The sequence below is a fragment of the Phocoena phocoena genome, chromosome 1 (assembly GCF_963924675.1).
Source record: "Phocoena phocoena chromosome 1, mPhoPho1.1, whole genome shotgun sequence".
Lineage (NCBI taxonomy): Eukaryota > Metazoa > Chordata > Mammalia > Artiodactyla > Phocoenidae > Phocoena > Phocoena phocoena.
Window position 1 is genome coordinate 101,363,752 of NC_089219.1, and position 24,990 is coordinate 101,388,741.

The 24,990-nt window shown below is 36.9% G+C and overlaps 1 protein-coding gene across 2 annotated transcripts in view; it reads right to left on the reverse strand.

Annotated features, from left to right (window-relative positions):
- DENND2C (DENN domain containing 2C) overlaps positions 1-18,349 on the reverse strand; it is a 36,194-nt gene extending 17,845 nt beyond the window's left edge. The window contains exons 1-9 of one of the 2 annotated variants that reach the window (XM_065875022.1): positions 17,544-18,349; positions 16,721-16,857; positions 16,180-16,292; positions 15,425-15,595; positions 12,139-12,235; positions 7,802-7,846; positions 5,786-5,973; positions 1,724-1,833; positions 68-137 (exon numbers count right to left, since the gene is read on the reverse strand). In XM_065875022.1, the coding sequence (XP_065731094.1) occupies positions 68-137; positions 1,724-1,833; positions 5,786-5,973; positions 7,802-7,846; positions 12,139-12,235; positions 15,425-15,595; positions 16,180-16,292; positions 16,721-16,857; positions 17,544-18,349 (1,737 nt within the window). The remainder of the gene's footprint in view (positions 1-67; positions 138-1,723; positions 1,834-5,785; positions 5,974-7,801; positions 7,847-12,138; positions 12,236-15,424; positions 15,596-16,179; positions 16,293-16,720; positions 16,858-17,543) is intronic. The other variant, XM_065875029.1, reaches the window with a different exon arrangement.
- Positions 18,350-24,990: the final 6,641 nt, after the last annotated feature.

Sequence of the window (24,990 nt, forward strand, 5' to 3'; positions counted from 1 at the left end):
TGAAGTTCCTAGTCTGACTCTTTTGTTCCTCTACCAAAGCTGCCTGTAGCACAAGTCTGGGACTTACCAAGAGCTTCTTACAGTAACCAAACCACCGGCTCCCATCTTCACCAGTTAAGACAAAGGAGAACGTTTCACTGAAAAAAACAGTCAATAGTTTGAGATCCAAACAACTGCTTATGACATTCCTCGGAACAAGCAATTAAAAATTAGAGTCCAACAGCAGTCATTTTGTGATGTAAGAGGAGGCAGCAATATTATATTTATTGCAAGTCACATTCCTCCTGGGGGAGAATGTCCAGCCCTTGAGAATATCTTGCTTTGTACTGGAGTGAGAGAATAGAATGTGATGAGCTGTTGATGCCACTGGCTCCTTCTACTTTCTTATTTATCTAGTCCAGCTATTAATCAAGCCTATTTTCCTTTTGCTGAATGTCCAGTTTAGTCAAATATATAGGTAAACTATAAAGAATTTTGATAAGCTATTCTTCCCTTCCAAATTCTTCTATTTAGTTCTGAGAGGTCATATGGAACTGTGATAGGGAAAAGTTTATATCCTTAATACATAAAAATTATTAGGAAAATTACCATCTCATTAGAAACACTGGCAAAAAATATGCACAGATAATTTACAAAATGAAGACCTAGAGATGCCCAAGAAATAAATTCATTAACAATCAAAAGAAATTCAAATCTGAACAACATATACATATGTCTGTATTTGGCCACGAATAAAGATTGGAAGGGAACATCTCAAAACATTTCCAGTGATTATCTCTGAGTAACCAGAATGCCAGTGATTTTTAATTTCTGCTTTTTATTTACTCCTCTGTATTTTTCAGACATTCTAGAATAAACACACATAACTCTTGGGGAAAGCCATCCATGGAGCAGCCAGGCCAATAAGAAAGAAGCTGCCTATGCAATCAGTACAACTGACAGCACAAAAGCTTCAGAGTTGATGACTCAGAGATGAGAGCGGCGATCAGGCTAAACTGGTTAGGAGAGACAGGAGCATAGTCTGGAGGCAACGTGGGGTGGAAGGGCAGAGCTACTTAGGCAATAGCTGAGGCTGTCTTCCAGCAGGTCATTGGCATGTGATATGGTTCACATAATCACGCTTTTCAGCCTAAATACATGATCAATAATTACAGTTTTGAACAAAGCACTTATCTATTTATAAGCAGGATATGAAACGATGATGGTTTATTAATTGAAAATAGTAATTTCCTCTAGATACTGGGAAGAAATTTCTTATAATTCCCTTCTCAATATACTTACACCTTCCAAACTACAGCCCCCTCTTCGTACAAGTTCGACAGGGAACATACAATCTGGGCTATGGCTTCTTCTAACAACTTGAAGGAGGTAACAAGATGCAGATATTGCCATGTTTTATCTCTGTTTCTCAGTCCCTAAGTTCAAGTCTTTTTTCCTTTTCTGTCCACTTGGTGGCATTTCTGATTATATGTAAAGTGGAACTTTTTTTCCTGCAGAATTGGCAAATTGAAGAGACTCTCAAACTTGTTTTCCCTTTGACACTGTGTTTTTCTTTTTTGAGCCCCACATAGGAAATGTCCTAATCGTTTCTTCCTTTCCTCCCACTGCATCCTTGATCTGCCACAGAGTCCACATAGCTTCACTGCTGACTCTGTTTCTCAAAGATTCTGGTTCTACTTTTGCTCATCCAACAAATAGAAATCAGATAAAGTAGTCTATTTACCTCTTGAGTTCTGAGGTTGGCACCCAGTCCTTTGAATCAGGAAAACAAAATTTTGGGATAACTTTGAGCCTGTCTTCAGTGTCTCTGGATTGCTTACAGCCATGATCACCCTGAAAAAAAATAACACTGTAAGTGACTAATATTCTATGTAAGCGGAGTATAGAAATAAACTCAGCCTGGTCTTAGGAAAAGAGGTCTCTGATAAGTCTAGGTAGGTGTCTCAGAGTGGTTTTGTGCTATTTAATAAAACAGGAAGGCCAAGACTGGTAATCACTGAAAACATACTGAGAACTGAATTTCTAAGGAAAAAGAATTCTGTTTTACATAGAAAGGGTACTTATGGACATCCTATAATCTGATGTAAGAGAAATGATTGAAAACAGTTTCTTAGCTAGAGGAAGAATCTTAATTCAGAATTAACATACTAGTGAGAATATTTTTATGAATCATGGGACATAAAATAAATGAAAATCTATTCTACAATATACTGATAGCAAAAACCTAGTTAGCTCAAGACACTCTCTGATCAATAGTCCAAGATGTTTTGAAAAGGCAGGTGAATGTTACTTAGAAAAGATACTATTTTTAGAATCCACCCCACATATAATCATTTCCCTTAGCATATAATCTTTGCTACCTAATTACAGGTTTGCAACTTCCTGTAAGATTTTAGCATGGAAGACCTTTTGTGCAAGTCTGGTATTATACTTTAAAGGACAGTCTAAATTTAGTTAAACCAAAAGACATTTTAAAATTAGTATAAAAACTAGCAGATAAGTCTAATCACCATATTGCCTTCATGTAACTAATACCAACGATCTATCCTTTAATTTCTAAAACAAAACATGCAGCCATTCTGGGTCACTTAGAGATTAAGCCCTTAAGAAACGGAAAAGCATTCTAACAAAATTTTAGTTGTGTCATATTCTATTATTTTTACACTGTTAAATGATTCACAATCATCTTCATTCAAGGTTTTCCACATCAGAATCAAGAGGGGCTCAGGCAGCTCTTTCCCTCCCAGACTTATAGATGCCTAATGCACAATAACGCCAAGTAACTTGCTTAGAGACATCCTTGAATTACTGTCAGAGTCAACTGGGTCCTCATCTGGTTCCAAACCCATAATTCAGGCTGTGCTGAAAACAGGTTCAACCTCGAGATTTCTCTTTGCAAATGTAAGACTGATGAACAACAGAGAAAAAAATTAAGCTTCTCTTTATGGGAAATTTGATTCCTCGACTATCTATTTTAGACTCTTACGGTACTGTGTTACTAAAGAGTGCAGTGACACTGTGCTCTCAGGCCACAATAAGGACTTTTATAAGAAATTAAACATTGATTTATTTACAGCAGGAATGTTGGTGAGGACTTTCTTAAAAAATGAGAACCCATGCAGGAAATGTCTCAGATTTCAGTTCAGCTGTGCTTCATTAGCTTTTCTTATTTTTATTTATTTATTTTTTGGCTGCGTTGGGTCTTCGTTGCTGCTCATGGGCTTTCCCTAGTTGCGGCAAGCGGGGGCTACTCTTTGTTGTGGCGTGTGGGCTCTAGGCGTGCGGGTTTCAGTAGTTGTGGCTCGAGGGCTCTAGAGCACAGGCTCAGTAGTTGTGGCGCATGGGCTTAGTTGCTCCGCGGCATGTGGGATCTTCCAGGACCAGGGCTCGAACCTGTGTCCCTTGCATTGGTAGGTGGATTCTTAACCGCTGCACCACCAGGGAAGCCCTTCACTAGCTTTTCTAGTGAAACATGCAACTCAGGGTTTAAACCCAAAGTCCTAAAGTTCCTGAGCAGATAATGAGAGAAGTGGTCCAAGTAGTAAGCTGGAGTGTGAGTAAATGTCCCTGTTTAAAGGGATCGCTCCTTCCCAAGGCCAGCTACATAATTTGCAGAGCACAGTGCAAGATGAAAAACTGTGAGTCCCTTGTTCAAAAAGCAGGACCAAAATAAATGTAAAATGAAATATAAAACTTGTTACTTTCTTCTGTGGTTTCTTTCTCAGACTGCAATGGGGTTTTTGATTTTCTGCTTAGTGGCATGCTCCCTCAGGCACGAGGATCCTGGGGACAAGTGCAGACTCTCACAGGTGCCCAGGGACCCTGGCCTGCAATCTGGTGCCCAAGTGGCCCACCAGCTGCTGGGTTTCCCCTCGGGCCAGCTGCAGGACTGAAACTCTGCGTCCTGACTAGGGGTGGGAAAGTTGAGCCAAGGACTTCCCTTCCCATGGGCCCACTACTCCAACCCGCAGCAGCTAGGCGACCCTCAAGGGGTTGTAGCCTCCACATGGGGACGTGCTTAGTACTTGGATTGGGGGTGGCGAAAAGGCTTGCCCCCCCCAGGCCACCCACTGAACACAGGAGCAATGCCCAGGGTAGGGAAGGATCTACCATGTGTTGCTTAAGACACTTCGGCGTTAATGCTTGCCTGATGCTGACCCCCTCCATGACCGTGCAGAGGGTGGCAGCAGTCACTGAGTGAGGATTGAAAGGGGGAAGCCAGACGGGGCCTGGGGAACCAAGGGGTAGGAGTGAGGACAACTGGAGAACCCATCCTGGAGAGGTGACAGCATACCTGAGCCAAGGCTTTAAGACCTTGGCACGTGCCCCACTGGCTCATCAGATCTCACTTCTCACTTACAAAACACAGATTCAAATATAAAATTATTGGGGCTTCCCAGGTGGCGCAGTGGTTGAGAGTCCGCCTGCCGATGCAGGGGACATGGGTTCATGCCCCGGTCCGGGAAGATCCCACATGCCGCGGAGCGGCTGGGCCCGTGAGCCATGGCCGCTGAGCCTGCGCGTCCGGAGCATGTGCTCCTCAACGGGAGAGGCCACAACAGTGAGAGGCCTGCGTACCGTAAAAAATAAAATAAAATAAAAATAAAATTATTAAGAACTTCAACGGTGACTGCGGAGCAGGGTGCAGGGCCCTTGTAAGTGAGGGGCCTTGTGTGACTGCACTGGTCACATGCCCATGAAGTCAGTCCTGCTCCTTACTCAGCTTCAGCCAATCCATGCCATTTAGGAATGTAGGCTGAATGTTGGCAGTCTTTCTAGTTTCTCAGGAGAAAGCAGAAATACAGATTTTTATGTGAAATATGACCTTTAAACAAAAAATTGACAACAAAACTTTTTATTATTTTATTACTGTGCAAACCCAAAAAACATATCTGTGGGCTAAATATGCTCAGAGGCCATCAGTTTGTTAAGCCCTGATGTAATGATCATGCTCTTTGTATTTACTGCCACAAAGCTCAGAGCCACATTTGGGGTCTATGTTGTAAGCTCTGTGAGGGCAGGGACCAAGAAGATCTATTTCAGTTGTATTCCCAGCACCTAATCTTGGCAAATAGTAGGCATTTATGAAATATTGATTAAATAAATGAATGAATTATTTTGTGAAAAAGGTAGAGTAAATGAAATAATACCGTTAATAACAGTTACCATTTATCAAGTGTTACTATGTGCAAGGAACTGGATTAAGCACGTTACATACATTATCTCATTAAATCCTCACTAATAGGGAATAACATTACATAGTGCTTACTGTATGCTAGACACTGTTCTAAGTGCCTTATATTAATTATAATTAGCTCATTTAATCCTCACCACAACTCCACGGGGGTAGACACTATGAAGATTATCCCCCTTTGACCAATGAAGAAAATGAGGCACAGAGCAGTTTAACTGGTCCAAGTCACAGAGCTAATAAGTGGCAAATGCAGATAGTTGGCTCCCAGTCCATGCTCTGAACTGCTACCCTACTCTGCCACATTTATCACTCCCCTCATTAAGGATGAGAAAACTGAGGCTCTGTAACTTGCTAAAGGTCACTTAGTAAATACCAGAGCAAAAGATAAAAGCCCAACTTGAATAATGAGCTTTAATCCCCCCTTGGTTGCAGCTCATGCCTGACACAAGGTATCATTAGAGTGCACCGGATCCTACAAGAAGTACAGTATTAGTAAAAGCTAACTGAGACAACAGTAAACAAGAAGAAAGGGAATAAATACACAGAGACACAGAAACGTTCCTGGATGCCTCATAGCCTCCATGCACTTACCTTGCTAGGGAATTGTTGTATGACCTGGGGAATGTAGCTTATTTCTGATGGCTTCTTCTGTAGAGACACCACCACAAAAAGTTCAAACAGCTGCTGCTCCTGTAATTCAATTAGATCCCGCTCTAAGGTCTGGTAGTGAGGATTCCTCTTGGAAGGTTGCTGCAGTTGCGCTATGCGCTTGTAGCGACCTGCGATGAGATTACGGAGTCTTGTTTTCCTTTATAGCCCTATCTTCCCTCTAGCATCCAGAGGTCACGACCCACGCAGGACTAATCTTCACTCAGTCGTTGCTAATGAATGTTGACTAACCAATGTCTGCCACCCAGACATACGTGTTAGGGCTATGACACACTTGGAGGACAAGTGCAGATTCTCACAAGCACCTGGGGGCCCTGCAGTGGGACCGATGTTCTGTGTCCCAACTGATACCTATGTATGTCCCAACACATACTCTGTGCCATCCCATCTTTCATGGCATGACACCAGGATACACAGAAAATGTCAGGTAAAAGCACTGGCCTGACAAAAGATGCCATTTGGGGGACCATGAAATCTTAGGTGGCGGAAAAGATCTGATAAAAGAACTGAGTCCTATAGAAGGTAAGTTCCTAAAGAGACAAGTTTGATCAAATTAAAACAAAAACTATCCTCACATTAAAGAAATGTTCTTTTCCCTTTTCTCCTTGGCATATATTACTAATAATGGACATATACTTATCAATAAATGGTGCTAAATGCAAGAGAGAAAAATGACATGTAAGAAGGTATCCATTAGCAGACTATTTCTCAAAAGAAAGAATTCATAGAAGCATACTATGTAAACAGTATGAGCAATGCCACCGAAAAGTGGGTACCATTTATCCTTTATTCTCATTTATCTCTAAATTCTGAATAATTTGGGGTAGTCTCCACTAGGGGACATGCAGTACTTGCAGAAGAAATAGTCTAAGCATCCCAGAGATTTGCTTATGTGTCATTCTGAGCCAATGATGGAAAGACTCATCCACTAACTGTTTCGCTTTTCTTTTGAGATATGATGCATTCTGCCCCCAAAGAAGTTACAAGGTAGATCAAAATATTAAGAACACTTAAAAAATAATTTTGGAGTGCCTCTCCAAAATTATCCGGTACATTTAGTGCTCTAGGCAAACCTTCCTTACTCCAAACTCCAGAGGGCTCAGTTCAAGTCAAGAAAAATTTAGGGCCTGTTTCTCAGTAGCAACAGAACAAAATTAATCATCTTTACACATCCAAGCTGAACCTGATGATGACTTAAGTTTCACCTTCAGTCAGCCTACAGAATCAAACACCTGAAGCAATTTAGGCTACTGGTAGGAGCACATGATTATTAATCATAAGATCAGAGTATCAGACCTGGAACTGCCCTGTACTCAGCTTTGATAATTCAGGTCTCCTATTTTTTCCATGCTTCAGTTAAACAGAAATTAAATAATTTGCTGTGAAAATCCATTAGATGAAGGATACAGAGCGCTATGACTGCTTGAACAAATACAGCCGAAAAAGCACAGCATCTTCTATATTCTAACAGAAAGTAAACGGCGCAATAATTTAGAATATAAATACCTATGAATAAGAAACAGATCAGTGTTTCCTGTCCCAATGTCAGAGATATCTAAGATACTCGAATGACTATGAAAAAATCAGATATTTAATGCAAAGTATTTGCCTCAGAGAATGACTCACATACTCTGTTTTGGCTGCTGCACATATGTCTGAACGTGCAGCTCTGCCGCTCCCCTCTTAAGATGGAAGAACATTCCATCTTAAGAACTACACTGGTCTGCCTCACTCTACCATGGGAGATTTTTAATGCTGTCAAACATCTGACAGTGTACTGTTTAGTTCCCCAAATCTCAACAGGTTCTTATAATGAAGAAATCACCGACAAAGTGAAACTTCGTGTAGAAAAAACATGCTTAATCACAAAGGCAGGTGCCACTCCACCTACAACCAGGATCATCACGCGAAAGGGAGCAGCCCCACTGACTCACTCACTCTTTGGCAGATACTCGGCATCACTTTCATACCCACAGGTTTCACCTGAAAAGAAAGAGTTTCCATTTGTACTGTCCAACAAGAACAGGCAGAACATGAGGACAAAAACAATGTAAAAGCTCCACAGACCTGGGGACTTACTTGGTGTAAGGAATAATTAAGGATGCTGAGCCCTTCTCCAAACCACTTAGCTGTATCAGGGCAGGACAGGTGCAAAAAAGAATAAAAGGCTCAGAGAAGAAACTATTCCATTCCATCTTCTTCCCATACCCACCTCCCTCCTCAGTTCCCCTCTCATCCCTAATTCTAGAAATTAACAGCAGTTCAGACTAGTTTTAGAAAGCCTTGATCAGAGTAGATTTTATTTCTACCTTCATATCATTGTCTTTATATTCCCAAATAAGGTATCAAAGGTAAAACACCAACCTGGCTAAACAAAAATCTCAATATGGAACAAACTATGAATTTAGATTAACAGGAAAATGTGAGGCTAAGAAAGATTACCAAATAAGTTTATGAAGTAATATTTATGATGCCTTTATGATGCCTCTAAGCCACCTCTAATGCCAAACTAAACTGAACTTTACTCTGAATTCTTATAGTACTCAAACGGCTTTGAACTGCTCTTATTTTCCACAATTGGATTTTAAGTATCTTGAGGCTAAGATACTTTTAGCCTGTTTCTAGAAGGGAATGTTCTGTACAATACTAGGCACATTGTCAATTTACAAAAAAAAAAAAAGAAAGAGAACAACCAAAAAACAAAACAAAACATCGTGAACAGGTGAACGAAAAATTTCTAAATTAAGTCTGAAAAGTTAAAGCAAAATTTTAAAATATAAAGAAAGGGAAAAAGTTTTAATATATCAGGAAAAACAAGGACTAGGAGTCATAAATGAAAAATGTATGGAAGTTTGATTGTATAAAAATGTAAAATTTCTAATCTAATAAAAAATCATTAGTAAATTCAAAAGGTAAATAAACTGGGAGAATATTTGAAATCCACACTGCAGACGCAAGGCTAAGTTTCTTAATATTTAAATAGCTGTTACAAATGAATAAGTAAAAACACAGCACAACAAAAAAAATGAATAAAAGGGTAGGAAAAGACAATTTATAGAAAAAGATTGATAACTATTGATAAACATAACTGTCCAAAGTCATAATTAATAAAATAAATTTAATAACTTAAAACAATAAGTAAGATACACTTTTCAACCATGATACTGGCAAAAAATAAAAAGCTCTAATAAAACACAGTATTAATGAAGATTACGAGGAAAAAACCATTTTCAAAAGCTCTTCATAGAAATATAAAGCTGTTTTTTTTTTTTTACGGTACGCGGACCTCTCACTGTTGTGGCCTCTCCTGTTGCAGAGCACAGGCTCTGGACGCACAGGCCCAGCGGCAATGGCTCACGGGCCCAGCCGCTCCGCAGCATGTGGGATCTTCCCGGACCAGGCCACGAACCCGTGTCCCCTGCATCGGCAGGCGGACTCTCAACCACTGCGCCACCAGGGAAGCCCAAAGCTGTTTTTTTTTTAAGTTGTTAAAATCTATTTGTGAGACAATTTGTCAGCAGTTATAAAAATTTTAATTTATGTGTTCTTTAAAGTATGTGTTCTTTGATTAAGTGCACTGCTAGGAACTTATTCTACAGATGTATTCTTACCAACATACAAAAAAATATATAAACAAAAAATATATATTACAGCACTGTTTGAAGAAAAAAATCTATATCTATATATCTACCTATTTATAAAACTTAATTATCCACAGGTTAAATAAAATGTTAGAAACAGCCAAAATGTCTACCAGCTAAATAAAATTCTTTTACATCTATACCAAGAAATACAGTACAGCTATGTGGATCTCTATGTGTTGATACCAAAAGACCTCCAAAGTATATTAATTATATATTTTTTAAAACAGCAAGATATACAAAGTCTGAATAGTATAAAAGTATTTGGGGAGAAAAAATATTTGCATGTGCATAAGATTTTCTGGGATTAGTAGGAGGAGGTTTGGGAAACTTTGGCTTTCCGTTTTATGTTATTTTATATTATTGTAATTTCTTGCTGTGCTCATTTTAATTTTGTAATAAGGAAGAAGAGAACATAAAAAAAATACTGTCTCTTCATTAGACATGTGGGAAAGGTACACAAGACGTGTTACAGAAAAAGCAGGTATTTAAATATTGTGTACTGTACAGGTTTTATAACTTCAAACTAACCACAATGACAAAAAGTATACTGGGGCTATAAAATATTGTTCAGTATGAAAGAACAAACACTGTGAGCTCCTGAGCCCTATTTGTGTCCTTAGCACCAAGCACCTCTTGGGAGCCCATGAAGTGTTTGGAAAGACAAAAAAAAAAGAAAGAGGGAAGGGAGGAAAGGTAATTTACCTGGAAAAGACCTTACAAAAGATCATTTAAATGGCTTTAACATATTCACATCTATGGGTTTTGACGATCTGCATTCCAAGACACTGAATGAAGGTTAAGGGGTTTATAAGCCAATAGGAAAATCTGTTGAGAATCTGTAGGGATCAAAAAAGTACTAGGTTGTCCCTTTTTAAAATGTGACTTCAACACACAAAATTATAATTTTGAAGAAGGACAATAAATCATTTTGTGATACCTGATAACTGAGAGTTAAAGAACTGTTTAGGTTGCAACAGATTCGGTAAAACCTAGCATGTACTGGCAGAGTAGGTAAATATAATCATCTGGTTCTATGAGGCATTGCTGATATACAGACAAAAGCTTAAGGAGGTAAACAAAAATCTGAGAACTGTTGACTACTGAGCCAGGAGATCCTCAGGCATGAGAGAAATTCCTCGGGTCCACTGAAGGAGTTGGCCACAGAGACTGAGTAAATGCATATTTCCTTTGAGCCATGCAAAAGAAAAATTTGTAGGGACTACTCCTTTTTGTGTGTGTATGTGTTAGAAGTTGGCAGTTTATGCTCTTGAATTTTTTCTTTTCAATAATGATACAGTGGAAAAAAGGATATGGCTCTTCAAAAACTTTTCTTCGAGCCAAATTTACTAAAATGTTCCTAATCCATAAAGCATTCAAATAAAATAAGAGATCGGTGATCATCTACCTAGGGTGGCATATCTGGTGAATACAGTTATCAATAGAGTGCTGTTAATATGGGACAATGATAATGTTTTCTAAGAATTTGTCCTGGTTCCAGTGTCTTGATATTTCACAAAATTTGCAATTTATAATTTATTTCCTTATCTATAAAACAATAATATTTGCTACATGCCGTTATTTAAAAAAACAATCATAATAGAGAAGAATAAGACTTTGTGGTATCATGTTCCTTGATTCAAATTGATGCTTCCTCCTCTGGCTCAGCTTCTTCCTCTGTAAAATTAGGACAGTCCCTACCTCCCAGTGTGGTCATACGTTATACACCAGATAAAGTACATAAAGAAACTATTACTTCATTCAGTAAATGGTAGCTATTATTATTAACAATAACCAGAAGTATTTCTTCTACAGAAGAGAAGGCTGAAATGTTGTAATAATTGCTTTTGAAAATATGAAAACTCACATTTAAAATGGTGATGAGTTGATTTTAATCATCACAAAGTAAGAAGAAAGAGTCTTGAATTATTGAATGGGGAAGTTTATTTTCACATAGTAATTGTTAGAATGAAGAAGAGATTTTCAATGGAAATGAAGAAATTTCTGTCTCTGGAAGTCTGCAAAAATATGAAATATTCTTTTCTGGTATGACTTGGCTGTTGTTTCTCACTTATGAATCTCACAGACAAAAATTGCTAAACTCTACACATCCTTTGCCAGACAACCAAGTTAAAGTTGTAAAGAAGATTCTACAATAATAATTCACTATAGATGTTGAAAGTTTCTTAAGACAATCTAAGTTTTATCTAGGCATCTGAAGAATAAAACTACTGAACTTATTAGATGACTATAGGTTGAATACCACACACATTCAGTATATATATACTTAATATTTTCATTTCTCCACTGAGAGAGTCTATACTGACAAAATACTATAAATCAAAGTAGTACTACATAATAAGGATGCAACCTGTCCATGAAAATTAGTCTCATTGGTTTATAACTATTTTTTAATTTATTTACTTATTCATCCAATAGTTATTACTTGGTACAGAACTAAACAAAGGGATTTGAGGAAGAACAAGAAATAATCCCTTAGCCTAAAGAAGTTTTATGTTTAAGTGGGATAGACAGGAAAGTAAACCAAAAATTATAATTCACATCAAACATTAAATTATTTAATGATTTGCCCCTCATATGCTAACAGCTATGGACAGTTGGAACAATTCTTACCTTTAGAGGGAGGTACATCTTTTCCAGTGTAAGGGTGTAACTTTACCCTCTTCTTCCCTCTCTTAGATTCAAATATATCATCTATTTTCAATACAAGCTGAAAAAAGACCAGAAAAGTACAAGCTAAAACAGACACCAACAAGTTTTGCAGCTTGATATTAACTTATTAGTGATTCTCGTTCAGAGAAAGATCCATTTTATAAATAAAAACCTTTACATTTTTCAATTTTGAATCTAAATTATCTTTAGTAAGTTGATATGCTATTCTAATACATACTCCATTTAACATGGGTAAGAGAAGTGGGAAAGGATATTTCCTTTCCAGAGGAAGTTTAGCACAGGTTCTTAGAGAGAGATTGCTTGTCATTCCATGTCACAACATGCAGGAAATCTGGCTACCGCACTCCATATATTGACCAAGCCTTACCAATGGACTCAAGTTTTTGCGAGCCCAGAGTAGGAAGTGGGATATTTACTCACTTGTAAGGCAGGGTGAGGCACAGTTATGTCTGCTCCCAGGAATTTTTGCAAAGAGAGGATAATCACACTTAGAAAGCTTTAGTCAAAAGGAATACTCCTTTGCTACTGGGAGCACTAATATTATAATTTATTTTGGAAACATATCATAAAAATAGGAGATTCTCAAATATGCCCAAGTACAAAACAATGTTCCATTTAATATGCATTATTCATTAAAATTCTTTCTTTGCTTCTGGGAAGTGTGTATAAAAGAGACAGACAGACAGACTGGGCTTAAAAAAGAGAAAAGAATTAAAGCTGATCAACAGCCACTTTTAAAAGGAGAAACTGATTAGTTTTTCTATGTATATTTTTCTTAAAATTCCAAACTTTTTCTTAACTATCAATATTGATTTAACATATTTAATGCCCAGAATTACAGTTGTTAGGAACATTATATAATATGATAACCAACAAAGTTGCTTGAGAAAAATGTTCTTGTTTTTTCCTTTGTCCTTGTTTCTCTAGCAATCCTGGCAATCCATAAGCAGTGAATCAGTCCACTGCAAGAAAAATAACATGTGAGAAACATGTGCTTCCAATATGCAGATTATTCCCACATTTTTGGATGAGTTTATTCAAGATTTTCATAGCTATAATTCAAGTGAAAAGTTACCAATATTCTTAAATATTAGCATTATTAAAAAAAATAAGAGAATCCAACGTAAAAAGGTATTGCTAGGGGCTATAGGAAAGATGTATGAGAGTAAACATGTATTTTGGATACATAAGGACCAAAAATAGTAGAATTATTAATGTGTATTTGAAAAGTATACTTAAAAGTATACTCAAATGTTATAAAGGAAAGGGAACTATCTATTCTAGAAATATGAGATAAAGTAATAAAATTTAAATTTTGATTATGAGCTAGGAGCCTATAATTACCTTCTAGTTATAGGAAATACTGTAGAATAGTTTTCCTAAGAAATGATGAAAACCATATTGCTGTACACACTTGACACAAAAAATATAAAACATTAGGAAATCTACTCTAGCAAACAATCCCACACAGATTGCCACAGTAGAGAAAGAAAGGAAGGGTAGGGAAGAGGCATATGGACTAGATCAGTTGCTTTCAAACTATGAAACCAGTTTCCCTTCCAGAGATAGGTCTAGTCATCAAAGAGGAAATAAGTGAAAACTGCTTTCCTCAAGGAATGTTGTTCCCGAAGATAGTCCAAAACCAAAATTTGTATTGCAAATGAAACATCCTAAAAGGATTTAATCCAAGGAGGGTCACAGGTAGAAATGCTAACAGTCTGTTCCTGCCTGACAATCAAGAATTCATCACCATTTTTTTCTTCCCCACTTCTCAAGAAAACCTTTGGGAAAATATCCAAACAGGAAAAGTTGGATCATCTCACCTATAATCAGAAAGAGAACAGGCTTTGAGTACTCAAGGGATCCACAGTACATAAAATACTGAGGCATGAAATCAAAAGCACTGCAAATATCCTTGGGTCTCATTAAATTCCACAATCCATAATTTCTAAATATTTGTTAATGCTATTCCAAGAACCACATCTTAAATACAATTCCTTATGTGCTTGTGTTCTAGCCCCTGTGAACGCATGATCTGCTGTTTCTGGAACATGTGGGAGGCTGCTTTGTTGTGCCAGCAATTCTTTTTTTTGTTTGGAAGTATAGTTGATTTACAATGCGGTGTTAGTTCCTGGTGTACAGGAAAGTGATTGTTATGCATTATATATACATACATCCTGGAAATTCTTTAAACCTCTGATTTTTAAGTAGTCCTCACCATACACAGGAGAATAAACACCTAAAGATTTTTTTTTCCAGAGAGATCAGTTTAGTGCTTTAAAAAAAACTCTGTGTCTTTAACACTTCACATATTAAAGAGGGAGGGGCAGGAAATGGATCAGAAGAATTAAAGTAACTGTGGAACAGAATATTTCCCAAGGAACCAATCAGCAGTTACTACACCAAGAAACAGCTATGACTTTTGTTCAATGTTAAAATCAGGTATAGAAATCATGTGCTAAATGAATGTAGCTAATTCAGATGGGATTAAAGACAGGAATACTATTTAAATGATTTTATTTCTGCATAGTAACCCTGAAAACATTCTGAATTACAGAACAAAATAACATAAACAGTTTTTAAATATTTTCCTGTAATTTCTTAAATGTCTCTCTTAAAAAATATATATTACAAATAATCCAAATTTCTTTATTTTGGTTCAGTGGCTCTCATTGAGATGATTTACAGACTTATTGCCTTTTCTCCCTTGAGAAAGAAGTCATTTATTTAATATAATTGGCAAAAATTTCTTTTCCCAAGTAATAGTAAAATTTCTTTTTTCCTTCCTTTGAGTGGACATTTTTGGCATATACTTTGTCATTACCGAAAATTTGTAAACTCAGGCACAAAACTGAATTAACTTTGGCTGTTATACAAATAAGTGAGAACAACACTGAAGCCAGCTTACTAGAAGGTCCTTTTACATGAGGTTCTAGGGCTTCCTTCACACCAGCAGCTGATTTTAATGAGAACTAAGGTAACTAGAGTGAAGCCCTCCATCTAAAATCAATTTTCCAAATACACACATACACACAAAAACCTTGGGAAAAGCCATTCATGCATTTTTCTTGCATGAGCAAAAACTTAGCTTAAGGCTACTTTCCAAATCTTCTAATTCCAGTAGGTCAGTTCTAACCTATTATTCATTTCAGTCTAAAGTTTATTTATTCGCATTTGTGGAAATGCTGAAGTAAGAGTTGAAGAATCAAAGTACTGGAGTTCTTACCCTTGGAAGATTTTTCCTTTTCCTGATTGCAACTTCTCCAGCTCGGAAAAGCTTCCATTCAGTTAAAGTGACAGGCAACGTGGTATCCTTTGTGAGCTTTGACCATAAATAAACTTGTGAGTTCTTCGGTTCCATAGTCTTCCGGTGAAGTAACTGAGGTTTGGGAGGAAGCTAAAACAGAAGAGGTACTGCTAAGGTAAGATCATATAGGTAATGCCTGTGTTCTCAAAGTCAAAGCTATCCCCCCAAAATATTTATCTTTCCTTTAAAATCATCTAAAATGAGGACACTGTAATTTCTTTTTCACTGTTTGTAAAGAAGTTTCTTGGGTTTCTAATCCAAGTTCTTCTACAACAGTGTAATCAAATTTCCAGAAAACAATAGCTCAGAGTCCTCATTAACTCAAGGCAGCCTTTGCTTTCAGGGCTGGTGAGTGCTTGCAGGGACCAGACAGGTAATTTAGGCCACAGGTTGATGTGAGACTATTACAGTGCTGTGGTAACTATAGTGAACTAAAAGGTTTATGGTCTGTCTAAAGGTGTTTGTATTCAAGTCTTCTCAAGCGCTAAAAAAACAAACAAAAACCCCTCCCCAAAACCAAAAAAAAAAGTTTTGTGCTGCTCCCCCCAAAATAAAACAAAGAACAATAAACCAACATCTCAGTGCCTCTTAGTTTTGGCCCTAGTTAAACCATTTTAACCTTTTTGTAGAATCATAAATAAGATTCTAGTATTTTCTTATTTCTCTGGTTATACCTTGTGTGCTTTGAAAGCACTTTTAGGGGGTGGTAGCTTCCATGTTGAAAGAGACCTCCACATGGGCAAAGGCTGCACTGGAATATCTTCATATGGATTTTCTTTGGTGGGATCTTGAAAAATAATGAAAAAAAAAGTTTAGAGGAACATAATTAAATGGGAACACACTGACTACACTTAAAAGGAAAAGAAAGCAAAAACTGACTAAATATGTTCAGCTTTCTACTCTACATTGCTGTAGGGATGTAGGTCTCAAAATCAATGGTACTTTAAGCTCACAAACCACTCAGGCGTCCAACCAACCTCAAAGAATTCTCAAAATACCATACTACACACATCTACTTCTGAACTGAACAGTCCAATAAACTAGTTGTAAAATCCATTAGAGAATTAAGGAATTTATACAACAAAGGTTTCAATATTAGAAAGGAAAATCTAGAGCAAGACATGCTTGATTGTAAAAGAAAATAACATACTCTAGTTAAGGGCTCCACCAACTACATACTCACTAAATTTAATTGCAAAGTTTGTGGACACCTACATATGATATCCTCATAGATATTGTCCTCAGACTGTGTGTAATAAAGTGCTGAGCCAGAATTTCTTCTAAGTTCTTCATGAATCTTCCGTGAGTTCTGATTTCGAAAGTGCTGAATGTCCTCAAATTCAAAGGATTTCCTTAAGAAAGGAGATACATTTTAAAGTTGTATCTTGTAAAACTCTAGTATTCTTTATATTGGTATGATAGACACAAATTGATAAGAAAAGGACTTAGTGTACAAAATTACAAAGGTGTTTTATCAGATACCTAAGAATAATAAATTAGGCTGATGCCCTATACGCACCATGAGAAAACTGGAGGCTTTTAGCCAATTACATTCATGTTCTTCTTTAGGTACTTTATTAAATTCACTCTGTAATAAAAAGTGAGGCTAATGCCAGCATGTCCTAAATGAAGTAGAAGAATGTACTTGCTTCCCTATACATTGTTTTTTTCTTTTTTGGCCGCACCGCATGACAGGTGGTATCTTAGTTCCCCAACCAGGGATCGAACCCACATCCCTTGCATTGGAAGCGCGGAGTCTTAATCACTGGACCGCCAGGGAAGTCCCCTATACATTTTTAAAGATATAAAATGGAAGTTTTTCTACAGTACTTATGTCAGTAAATTGTCCTGGATATTACCTATACTCCTACTGTTTCGCTTGTATGTATTTTCCCCTTGGGTTAATCAACATCTGTATAATCAAATTATAGGTGTAACCCACACATGGAAATGGAAATTGGTTTGAAAAGGAAACAGAAGCTCAATAGTTCTATAAGGAAAATACTTAAAAATCATTACCTTTCAAATAAAAACATACCTTTTAGATCTCCCTCTGATTTTTCTGCCATAGTTCTTTGGTTCAGGTTCCTGAGAAGAGGCTAAAGAGGGCTCTGTACAAGAATTATTTTCACAGTATTTTCTGTCACAGTTTCTTTCTTTATATGGCATATCACCAGATTCAGATAAATATCTGAATGTCCTACGAGGTTTTGGCAAAGGATTTATAGAAGGTCCACATTCTTGTCCCTCAGGTTCAGAGTAAATGTTTTCTAAGCTCTTCGTTACTCCATATGACCTATCCAGACCTCTGAAATTCAGTTCTTTTACTGAAGAGTCACAATGTTCTAAAGCTAAATTTAAGACTTTATCTGGGGGAACTGCTTCTATTTTCTTCCACAATATCTGTGAGGTATAGAAATTTCCTGGAGGTAATGAAGTCTCTGGATCCAAAACTTCTTTCCAGCTTTCAGTTTGTTTGGCCCGAGAACATACCCAGTTGGATCCTGATTCATTTTTAAAGAAGTGTGTATCATCATATTCACGTTTCTCACTTTCATCCTCACTTCGATTGTGGCTTTTGGCATCTTCATTAATACCCTGATCAACATTTTGAGAGTTGGTGACATCCAGTTTTTTGCTCTTTCCCTCAGCAACAGGATTTCTCTTAAGAAGAATCTCTTGATTACAGTTATTATATCTCACTCCAAAGTCCTTTGGATCGCACTTATCTGGATTAGATTTACCATTAGTTCTTCCTTCCCACTGAGAAATTTTTTGTTTGATGTTTTTGCAGTGGCTTCTTGACAGTGTTTGAACAGCAGAACGAGAAAAACCAACATCCATGTTCCCAGTTGGGTGCATGACAAGTGATGAATTTTACTGAGGTTCCATTACAAGTAACTGTGAAATACTATATTCTTTATCCTGTCAGTTAGAATTCAAACAATTCCAGCGTTTTCCTTTCATCTTTAACTTGAAAATGTTTTAAAAAGAAAAATTCTGATCATCAATCCTTGTTGAAAATGGCTACAACTTTATCTTGAATAATCCTATTAAAATGAAATGAATATGTTAACACAGTTTTATAATTTCCTAATTTAAACTCCACTAAAACACTGCCCACCTATCCCTAAATAAGTTGCTTACATTTCGTATGTAAAGATGTACCTATCATCCATTAAGCAATTCAACCTCATAAAGGCATTCCTAAGATGGTGGTATAATATTACAGAGAAAATATTACTTATGGTATTTCTCAAATTGTCTGCTTTAACATTCTGCATATTTAATTTCCTAAAGTTAAGTAGAATGAGGTTTTATAAGCGATTACACATAGTAGTATACAATATTATTTTGTGATAAATCAATTCTTTACGAAACCTTCTGTTAATGAAACAAGGACCAACAGAGTATTATAAAAAGCATACAGAAATACATCTCAAATAACCAAAAAGTTTATGTATACATCCAGAGGAAGAGCCAGTTAGTCTGGAAACACACCAACAGCTGATTTCCTTCTCCAGTGCTACGCTGAGGTAATATTAGCTCATCACATACCCTTATTTCAACTTTACTATTAGCAACACAGAATTCCATACACACCACTGTCACTAAAGACAATCCAAGGTGCCATTAACTATCAGTTACTTTGAAATAATAACCTATTTTGTCACTGACTGAATTTTCCACATCTCTGCCACCACACACTTGACCCAAATCAGCAAAAATACTTACAGCCACATCCCTTCCTTTCACATAGAGGCTTCACTCATTTAGGCCCATTAACTGTTTCCTCAAATGCAAAATTTGGCAGAGAACTTTTCCTGTCAACTGAGTAAAGACCTGATCTCAAGTTCTACTGTATACTGTTTAAAAATAGCAACTGATTCGATACTTCCTGAGACAGGGGTCATCCTTCCTTGAGCTTTGTCTGTGTGTCCTTGATTAACAGGCAGGAAAATGTCTTGGCCCAGCTCTGTCAGTGTAGCTGACCAAAACTGATACATACACCACACACACACACAATTTATTCTAGGCAGAGCAACTGCTAGTCAGGACTACCATCAACTTTCAATTATTTCTTCAAGTCTGTAGGAAAACCAGGTTTGCTAGCAAATAAACTTTGATGAGGGTCTTATGCAAAGAAAATCATTCTAAAAAACCTTAAGAAATTGAACTCATGTGAGTGGAAAAAAACAAAACAAAGCACCCAAAATATAAAAGCTGTTGGGCAGAACTCTTCACAGAAGACTAATGCATAGAATTTGAACATCCAATCAGCTTCTACTGCTCATTATTAAAACTCTGAAAATCCTTTACTAGTTTCTGATGTTTACAGAGAATTCCAAAGGATTTTAAGGTGTCCTTTAGACTCAGGTTTTCTTCACTACAGACAAGATACGAGTATTTTTCTCTCTCCTGGGAACCTAGTCAAGGTTTTTGGCAGTCCCAAACGCTTCCATTACTCTTCCCTTGTTAATGTGTTTTAAGTATGAAGGCGTCAAACTGAGAAGAAAAAGATGAAAATTGCTTGGCCTAAAAAAAAAAAAAATGTTTAACTTGAAAAGAACTGGCAACAAATGGCTTAATCTATGGAATTCACATACAAATATAAGTGATGTGTATTCATGGTGTTTCAGTGGCAAGAGAGTAGCATAGCAACATGACACTCCTTAAATCTAGGTAGGTATTATGAAGAGAAATGCTACTTTCTCCTAACTATGTATTAATACATTGCAGCTTTTAAAAAATGACAAATTATTTCAAAACCAAAAAGTTTTAATGCATTCTAATTAGATCGATGCCTGTATTGATATTATAATCTGTCTTTATACATGATTGCACGGCTCCAATTTTTGCCAAATTAAACTCTTTATAATGTGGCTTGCCTATTCTTATACATAAGTTGTGATCTTGTCCTATCCAAAAAATAAGAATCACCAAACCAAGAGTTGCCTGTATTTTCCTTACAGGCATCTCACATCTAACTGTCCTTTTAGTCTAATTAAATTGAGTCACTTTGCTACCCAGCACCTCCTCCCCTATGGCTCTCCTAGCCTGCAAGATTCTTTATATCCCATCCTTCACCTCTAGTTTCTTGCCTAGACCTCCACTATCAGTAGACATTCTAATCCCTACGTGCTGGCCCAGTGTTCAAGTCCTAGATCCCTCCAAGCTTCATCTTTTGAAAGCTCCCTAAAGCCAACTTATTCACATGTTTGCCCCTAGAAACTGCTTTCTGAGCCTTGCTTCAACAGTTCTCACAGAAACACAGATTGAGAAAATATAACAGCTTCAATAATTTTTAAAATTTTGTTTCTTCTCTTAATACTACAAAATGAGTCAAAAGCTTCTCCAACTATTAAAGACTTTTAAGTCAGGCAGGACTCACACGAAGAGAAGCTACAGCTCACGATAACCACAATGGGCAACCTCAAGAGAAGAAACCAACACCTCAGTTCCTCGGGTGGGCAAAAGAAGTGTAAATGTGAAAAACTAAGCATGATTTTAAAAGTATAATAAAACAGAATGCTTGGAGTAAAGGCTACTAATCAATTCTTTTTTCCTACTCTTTGTTCCCAAAGAGGTGATTCTTAATCATGTCCTTTTGTTTTTACAGTAAGTCCTCATATTCAAATGAGTTACGTTCTGAGAGCACATTCGTTAAGTCCGATTTGTTCGTAAGTCCAGCAAAGTTAGCCTAGGTACCGGATTAACACAATCGGCTATATAGTACTGTAATAGGTTTATAATACTTTTCATACAAATAATGCATAAAAAACAAACAAAAACACAAAATAAACATTTTTAATCTCACAATACAGTACCTTGAAAAGTACAGTAGCACAGTACAACAGCTGGCATACAGGGGCTGGCATTGAGTGAACAGGCAAGAAGAGTTACTGACTGGAGGAAGGATAGGAGGTGGGAGATGCTAGCAGTGAAGGATCGTCAGCAACAGGAGACAGAGGGCAAACTGCAAGTTCACTCACATCTGATGATGGTGGCACAGGTTCTGGTTCCTCGCTGGATTCAATTCTATCTACCCTCTTGAAAAAACAATCCAGTGATGTCTGGGTAGTAGCCCTTTTTTTCTTGTCATAGATGACACGGTAGCACCGGATTGCATTCTGAACGGCTGCTTCAACCTTTGTGTACTGTTCTATGTTCGGGTCCTGTGCCTCAAAAACTAACAGTGCCCCCTCAAATAAAGAAAATCCCCTTGCCATTTCCTGCATCATGAATCTCTTTGGCTCTTCAGTTACTTCTTCCTCCTCTTGTCTCTCTTCGTCCTTTCTCTGGGCCTCCATTTCCTGGTCTTTTTAGCAGTACCAGCTAGATCACCACTGCTTTTACACTTGCTTCCGGACATCCTGGGCTTGAAATAAAGATACTGTACTACTGTACTCTATACAGTACTGTAAAGTACACAAAAGCACAACCTCTTGTAGAGGATGCATGCATGTGACAGTGTACACCAGACACGTGAACTAACTTACGTGACTGGACATGTGAACACACGTTCGCATCTTTGAAAGTTCGCAAATTGAAGGTTCATATGAGGGGACTTACTTGTTTTCTATTGCTTTTCTGAGTATTTACTTTCATCCAAGATATACATCAACTACAGTTTATCAGCTTAAGATGTAATTTATAGTATAACCTAACATATATAGGATTCTGTGTTCTTAGCCTTTTAAAAGAAACCAATCTAAATCCATTCAGGTAAGTGAAATTCTCTTTAAGAAAGAGAATATTAACATTCTATTTTACTGACTCAAGTCTATATAAGGAAAGTTTCTCACTCCAAATCCTTTAAAATATTTTATCTGATTAAGTATAATCTGGCCAAATAGGAAGAATTTAGAACATTCTAAAAGTTGACTTAAAAAACTGATGAAAGGATATACTTTTAAATGGTTAATTTTTGTTATGTGAATTTTACCTCAATTAGAAAGAAAACAGATGAAAGGGACCGAGAAGACTCTTGCTTCTGGTATGATAGAAAAATTGGACTAGACTTGCCTTCCCAACATAAAAAACTATAAAACTGGACTTATATGTAAAATAAATGCTTTTAGATATTGAATAATAGTAAAGGACTGTGATCCCTGAAAGAAGGAAAACAAATGAAGTGGGCACGAAGATGGCCCAGCTTTCACCCAGGAGGCTCTTTTCAGAAAACAGCATAGAACATGGTAACCATGCTGAGTTAAGGATAAAGAGACCAGAGTGTGGAGGGGCAGAGGCAAATACAATCTTCAGGGTACAGAATCAGAAAGGAGGGAGCAACACAGAAGAGAAGCTCCAGAAATCTACATAGGATCTACTTGAGTCTTGGGCTGAATACTAAGCTGGTAAGGTATAAGGTAACACTGCACAAGGCTAGACAACATATTACTGGGAAAGAAGAGCTAATGGAACCCTGTAAAGCTGACTAACACCCAGAGTTAACAAAGGTATGGGAACTGTTCAACTTCCAATGATCTTCACAAGGGAGGCCTTGTCAAACACCTGGGTAATTCAGTAGAAACAGTAGGAGGTCACGGCTTGCCAGTGGGACTAAACTAGCCCTAGAGTGAAGGCTACTTTAGAACCACCACAAAAATAAGCTTTTCAGAAGGATCAAGTTGATTCATAAGTAATTTAAATAACCACAGAAACAAAACTCAATATTTTTTACATGAACAAATCAAAATCCAGACACGCCACAATGTAACATTTACAATGTCTAGCATCCAATCAAAATTACTAAACATGCAAAGAAGCTTGAAAATGAGACCCATAATCAGGAGAAAAATCAGTTAACAGAAACTGAAGCAAAAATGACAGACATGATACCAGTTGGCAGACAAAGACTTCAATTCAGATATTTTAAATATATTCATAAACTTAAAGCAAAATATGAACATAATGAGTATAGAAATAGAAGACATAAAAAAGAAAACAAAGGTAACCTCTGGAGCTTAAAAATACCCCAAATGAAAAGAAAACTTCACTGGATTGTTTGAACAGCAGATTTTAGATACTGCAGAGGAAATGATCAGTGAAGTTGAATAAGTAGTAATAAAAACTGTCAAAAACTAACACAAAAACTGAAGCACAGAGAGAAGAAAAGAGTAAATAAAAGTCTCACTGGGACAATATCAAGTGGTTTACCTTACATATAAATGGGAATCCCAGAAGTGAGGGGGTGGGAGGCAGGGAACAAATATTTCAAGAAATAATAGCTGAAAATTTTCTAAATTGGATGAAAACTCTTAACACATAGATACATGGGGCTCAACAAATTCCAAACAGGATAAATATAAGGAAAGCCTTACCAACGCAAACCATAATCAAGTTGCTGAAAACTGGTGATAATTAAGAGCCAAAGGAAAGAATATACATTACATACAGGAACAACAAGGTAAGTCAGAAAACAATGGAAAATATTTAGAGAATTCCTTGGTGGTACAGTGGTTAGGACTCGGCACTTTCACTGCTGTGGGCCCGGGTTCAATCCCTGGTTGGGGAACTAAGATCCCACAAGCTGTCCAGTAGAGCAAAAAAAAATTAAAGTGCTAAGGGGAAAAAAAAAATCTGTGAAATCTAGAATTCTAGACATATCCTTCAAGATGAAGGTGAAATAAAAACATTTTCAGTTAACAAAACTGTTGTGAATTTGTTAACAGCAGACCTGCACTTAGGGCCAGGGACATAATTTGTGGGTCCCAGGGCAAACTGAAAACATGAGGCCCCTTGTTCAAAGTGCTTTAAAGGTACATATGAAGCTTTTCCTTTTTCTGCAGTCTTCTTTTCAGCTTATCATGGCGTTTTAAATTTACTATTTAATGTTTTATGGGAAAAAAATTTTAATTTAAATTATTAGCATGAGTTTTACCATTCATCTATATATCGTGCAATATCATTTTAAATGCAAATATCAGAGCGATACATGGAACATTTACCGATAGACCATACATTGGGCCATAAAATAAGACATGATAAATTTAAAAGGATTGAAACCATTCTGAGGATGTTTTCTAACCCACTATGGAAATGAATTAGAAATCAATTCTAAGCCAAAAGGAAAACCCCAAAATATTTGGAAATAAATGTTTATACTACAAAAGGAAGAAAAAGCTTAAAAACAATGAATGATGATACTATTTCTTGGTGTTTTAAATTGGAACACCTTTTACCCTGTTAAGTTTCAAGTTATATTTTATCTATTTTTTAAATTTAATTTTATTTATTCTTTTATATAGCAGGTCCTTATTAGTCATCAATTTTGTGCACATCAGCGACTGTCAATCCCAATCGCCCAATTCATCACACCACCACCACCGCCACCCCGCCGCTTTCCCCCCTTGGTCTGTCCATACGTTTGTTCTCTACATCTGTGTCTCAATTTCTGCCCTGCAAGCTGGTTCATTGGTACCATTTTTCTAAGTTCCATATGTATGCAATAATATACAATATTTGTTTTTCTCTTTCTGACT